The 4,776-nt window shown below is 54.0% G+C and overlaps 1 protein-coding gene across 1 annotated transcript; it reads left to right on the plus strand.

The window, feature by feature from the left end:
* The first annotated feature begins 270 nt into the window (after positions 1-270).
* On the plus strand, positions 271-4,710 carry RPL13 (ribosomal protein L13). The gene is made up of 5 exons (XM_009319902.1): positions 271-360; positions 462-644; positions 2,032-2,205; positions 3,444-3,500; positions 4,517-4,710. The coding sequence occupies exons 1-5, from the start codon at positions 271-273 to the stop codon at positions 4,673-4,675; spliced, it is 663 nt and encodes a 220-aa protein (XP_009318177.1). The 3' UTR covers positions 4,676-4,710.
* Positions 4,711-4,776: the final 66 nt, after the last annotated feature.

The raw sequence follows: 4,776 nt of genomic DNA on the forward strand, positions 1-4,776 counted from the left end.
GCGTCCCCGGGGCCCTTCCTCCCGGGCCCGCTTTAGCTCGCGTAGCTGGGGGACGCTGTGTCTCGTCTTGTCACCGGGCTGCTTAGGAAGCTGAGGTACCGCGCCTTTATTTTTAAGCTGTTTCCCTTACCTGACTCGCTAAAGGCTCTGGGATCGCAGCGGGGGTTGCTCGTTTGGTGCGGGGGTCTCCGGTCAGGGTCAGGCTCCAGCAGGTGCCGGTCCAGCTGCAGTCAAGTGATGAGAAATCTCCGGAATCGCTGTACCGCGTTGATGATTCCCTTGAACCCTTGTATATCTGATGACTGCGGCTGTTCCGTAGAAGCGGGCGTCCGCCTCGCCGAGCCGCTGGGCCGGCGTCGTGTTTGTTTCTTGAGGGATCCCCGTGCGGCGGGGGCCGCCCGGGGGGGGGGGTGACAGGGCAGGGAGGTCAGCTGGCAGCGTAGGAGTGGCGCATCTGGCAGAAATGCGGTGGTCCTGATGGCTCTCCCCTTCGACCTTCCAGGAGGAAGGCCCGCCAGGCGAAGGCTCGCCGCATCGCCCCCCGACCCGTGGCTGGGCCCATCCGGCCTATAGTGAGGTGCCCTACTATCAGATACCACAAAAAAGTTCGTGCTGGCAGAGGCTTCAGCCTAGAAGAGCTTAAAGTAAGTACGGAGCACTGATCCCAACCCGGTAAAACTGGCTCCGAGCCTGAGCTCCGCTGTCTCGTCCTCTTCTTCCGCACGTAGACGATGCGCAAGTGACTTGCCGAGGGGTCGGTATCTGCTGATGCTGGCTGAGCCGGCGGAGTCGCCTGGTGCTCCCGGCTGTACAGGAGCACAGAAAATATCAGTCTTGCCTTTTCTTTGTAGCTGTGGGGTGGGGATGCGGTGGCGTACGGCAGAGTGAAGGGTCGCTTTGAAAAGGAAACGTCTGTTTGTCTGGTCAGGCTGTCACTTAAACAAAATTCCATTAAAGTTGGATTCTGGTAGTGCCTTAACTGAGTCTCCTAGACTTCTTTTGGGGAAAAAGAAAGACTGATAGCTTCCTCATTAAATTCTTCCGGGTTTTTTGTGAAACGCGTTTCTGCTAATCATAAAAATTCTAGCCGACGCGAACCTGTTCGTGCCGTGGACCAAGTAAACGGTGCTCCGCTTAACCCCAACAGAAGTAAGGGCAGTTGTGCCAGAAAAGGGGGCTGTTCTGCCCAGCCTCGCAGGGTAGCTGTGGCTGTTTCTCATGCAGTAGCTACGAGTTGGTTTAGGAACCCTTAAAGTCTGTGGGAGGCGTTCAGTGCCCTCCCTCGCTTCAGGAGACGGTTCTCTGTGACCTTCCCAGGTGTGCTGAGCTGAGGAGCTGTTAGAAGCTGGACGGTGGTGGTCTGCAGAAACCCCCACCCGCATACTTCCACGCAGCGGGCAGGAATAAACAGCAGTGCGTGCGGGCAGCCAGCATCCGCAGCCGCCTCTAATTAAAACACTTATAACAGTGAAATTAGTGCATTGAAGCAGTAAAATTATTCTTCTGGATGCCAAATGCTTCATTACTTTATTTTTCTTTAATTTTTGGATAATGGTGGAATACAAAATGGTAAGCAGATGTTTCTCTTTAAACAGAAAATGAGGTTATTTCTTGTTTGAGATGGTTACAAAAAATGCTTCTTCAGTGGAGCTTCCAGTATTCAGTGCACCAGAGTTACCTGCGTGCCGACTTCATAAATTTCTCTCGTGTGTATCAGAGTTTAAATGTCCCCCTCGTAATTACTCAGGGGTTGCACTTTGCTCTCCTGAAGAAATCCATCTGCAGAAACGACTGTAAAGTCTGTGTAACAATGTGAGCATTAAAATACAGACACCAGGACGCCCTTTGTGGCGGAGTCGGTCCCTCTTGCCAGACCCTCGCGCTGCCGACGGGACGTTTGCTCGGATGCTGAGCCTTCCTCCAGGCTCCGCAGCCTGAGCCCTTGCCTGGCTGGCGACCGGAGCGGCTCCCGGCGGTAGCACGGTGGCATTGGGAGCTGTCGGACGCTGACGCTGTGCGCTCTCTCTTCAGCTCGCTGGCATTAACAAAAAGTTTGCCCGGACTATTGGAATCTCCGTGGATCCCAGGCGACGCAACAAGTCTACCGAGTCGCTGCAAGCCAACGTGCAGAGGCTGAAGGAGTACCGCTCCAAGCTCATCCTCTTCCCGAGGAAGCCAGCTATGCCGAAGAAGGGAGACAGCTCTGTAAGTACTTGGCCTCTAGGAACATTTCACGGGGTCTGTGTCCCGTAACGTTTTCAGGGGTTTGGTCCTCGGTCCACCCCGGTGCCGTGGTGTGCAGTCGGGCAGTGCTCTTGGACGCTTCTCGTAACGTGACCCCCCCAAGGGGGGACAGCCCTTCTCTCGGGGGCAGCGTGGCTCCCGTGCACGTATGCAGGGATGAGTGAGCCCAGCGCGAGGCCGGGCCTGCCGGAGTCGAGTTCCACAGGGATCTCCTGGGTTACGGGACAGACTTTCGGCCTAGGGACTGCCGTGCTGCTGAAGGGGTGCAGCTCAGATGTGGGGCCGGACTCCTCGGGTGGTCTTTCTGCTGGAGCTTTGATCATTGCCCAACAAGTTGAATTTTAGTTTACAAAGCTGAATTGTCAGAATGGCTGGAAAGTCCGTCTGGAGTTCTGTTCTGCTGTGGTGACAGCTACGTGGAAAGGGTGAGGAAGGCGAGGACGTCCTTTTCAGTGGAGTAGTTCAGGGACAGCCGTGCGTAAGGCAGTCTCGAGAAGGTTGTTGCTCTTGACATACAAAAATGCTTTTCATTAAAATCTCGCTGAGATCCAGAGTATAGTTGGCTTTGCTCGCCCGTCCTTGGCTCTGCCTGTGGTAAACACATGCTTCCCGCGGGGCGGCGCGAGTCATGAAACGAGGTGGTGTGTCGAAGCTGTCCTCAACCTTCTGGAGAGTCTGTCGGCTCTGAGCTGCTTAACCGCAGTGCAGCCTGTGGACCCACCGTGGTCGGGCCGCTTTTCGGAAATGGGGAGGAAGGGGCTTGAGCTTCTGTACCAGTAGGTACAGGTGCTTTCGTCCGGAATACTGCTTCAAGTTTGTTTACTTGAAATCAACTATCTCAAATAAAACATAATCGTTTTTGTGCAATGCCATACTCTTATAAAGAAGCTGGAATTAGCCTTAGAAGGAATTGCTGAGGAATATGCTGGTATCAAACTAAAAATGGCACAGTAGATGTCAACGTTTTCCCAGCTGGCAGAACTCCTGAAAAGCTGCTGCTCCTCTGGCCAGGTCCGGGCTGATCGATAGCCAGGGGAAACATGGGTTGTTGATGCGGCACGTCTGTGCCAAATACTCCTGCAGCCGCCTGACTGAGATGCTGAATTTGTTACCAGTCAGAATTGTTAACAGCGTGTTTTAAGTTAAATACTGTTGGTTTTTTTTTTTTAAATAACGTTTTTTGTCCTCTTGTTATGCAGGCTGAGGAACTCAAGATGGCGACTCAGCTGACTGGACCGGTTATGCCGATCAAGAACGTAAGTGTAACTAAATCACGTTCCCTGCGTGACGTAACTGAGACTTAAACTTCCTGGAGAGGATTCTCTTCTCGCTGTTCTACAGCTAAGGGTTGCTGTCTCCAGGCACCTCCCATCCTGGATCAGAGAAAACCAGGAACAGGTCGAGCTTGTCCTCGTATTTTGCCAAGATCTGTTTGGTTCCTCAGTGTTGCAGAGCACGCTGCAAAGAACTAATTCCTCGGAGCTCCGCTAAACTTCTTATCAGCTGAGGAAGCCCTGAAACCATGAGCTGTGTTTCTGGGTCCAGAGGAGAGCTCCAGGCGCCAGTGTCAGGGGTTCAGGTCGAGATGCGTTGGTTGGGAATAACCGTGCGGGTATTCCGCTTCTGCCCTAAATGACACCTGGGAGAAGCGCAGCTACGTACGCTCTCCAGAGAAAGCTACGGGGGAGCCTGCGCGATAACCCCCCAAACTGCACGATTCCTGTGAGGACGCAGGTTAAAGCGCGTGTGGAGCATCTCCGGCGCGTGTTGGTGCTCAGCGCTGTGTCCTCCAGGCAGGCTCAAGGGCTGTTTGTCCGCTTGTACCTCTGAGGGAGCTCGTCCCCCTGTGAAATTCGGGGCGCTTAGGGTTGCCAGTTGGGGTGAGGGGTGTGTGCCGGCAGCGCGACAGCCCGGGCGGGTTGCGCAGTCACCACTTGTCTCAAAACCCTCGCCGCTTCCGAAAGGTGCCGTTGACAGCGCGCCCCAAACCTGACTGGGATGTCACATTGCGCTTGGGGGTTTTTTTTCCCCCCCGGTACGTTCTGGTCTTGCGCTGACGCGCGCCGGCGAATGGGGAACCGCTCGAAATGAGGTGCCTGGTGGAGTGATGATAAGGGCAGGGCCTGTAGATGGCATAAACGGCTCTATTCTTAACGGCCTCCTGGAGCTAGTGGTAAAAATGTAGCGACGTTAATTGTGTTAAGCCTTAAATGCAGCCTTCCCTGGGAGCCTCTGATCTGGGGGCTGACCGTCTGGCGCTCTCTCCCGCTAGGTTTTCAAACGGGAGAAGGCCCGTGTGATCTCGGAAGACGAGAAGAACTTCAAGGCCTTCGCCAGCCTGCGCATGGCCCGGGCCAACGCCCGTCTCTTTGGGATCCGTGCGAAACGCGCCAAAGAAGCGGCAGAGCAGGATGTGGAGAAGAAGAAATGAACTGTTCTCCCTAGAACTGTCAATAAAAAAAAAAAAAAAATGCAGGAATACGAGTGTGCTGTCTTTTTAGGGCAAAAAAAAAAAAAAAAAAAAAAAAAAAA

Source organism: Pygoscelis adeliae, unplaced genomic scaffold (genome assembly GCF_000699105.1).
Source record: "Pygoscelis adeliae isolate BGI_AS28 unplaced genomic scaffold, ASM69910v1 Scaffold323, whole genome shotgun sequence".
Taxonomy (NCBI): Eukaryota; Metazoa; Chordata; class Aves; order Sphenisciformes; family Spheniscidae; genus Pygoscelis; species Pygoscelis adeliae.

What these genes read in the sequence shown, in the direction of transcription:
- RPL13 (XM_009319902.1), top strand. Translation starts at nt 271, where the DNA reads ATGATTCCCTTGAACCCTTGTATATCTGATGACTGCGGCTGTTCCGTA. An exon ending in AGCCGCTGGGCCGGCGTCGT is followed by an intron (nt 361 to 461) that starts GTTTGTTTCTTG and finishes CGCATCTGGCAG; the next exon opens with AAATGCGGTGGTCCTGATGG. An exon ending in CGGTTATGCCGATCAAGAAC is followed by an intron (nt 3,501 to 4,516) that starts GTAAGTGTAACT and finishes CTCTCCCGCTAG; the next exon opens with GTTTTCAAACGGGAGAAGGC.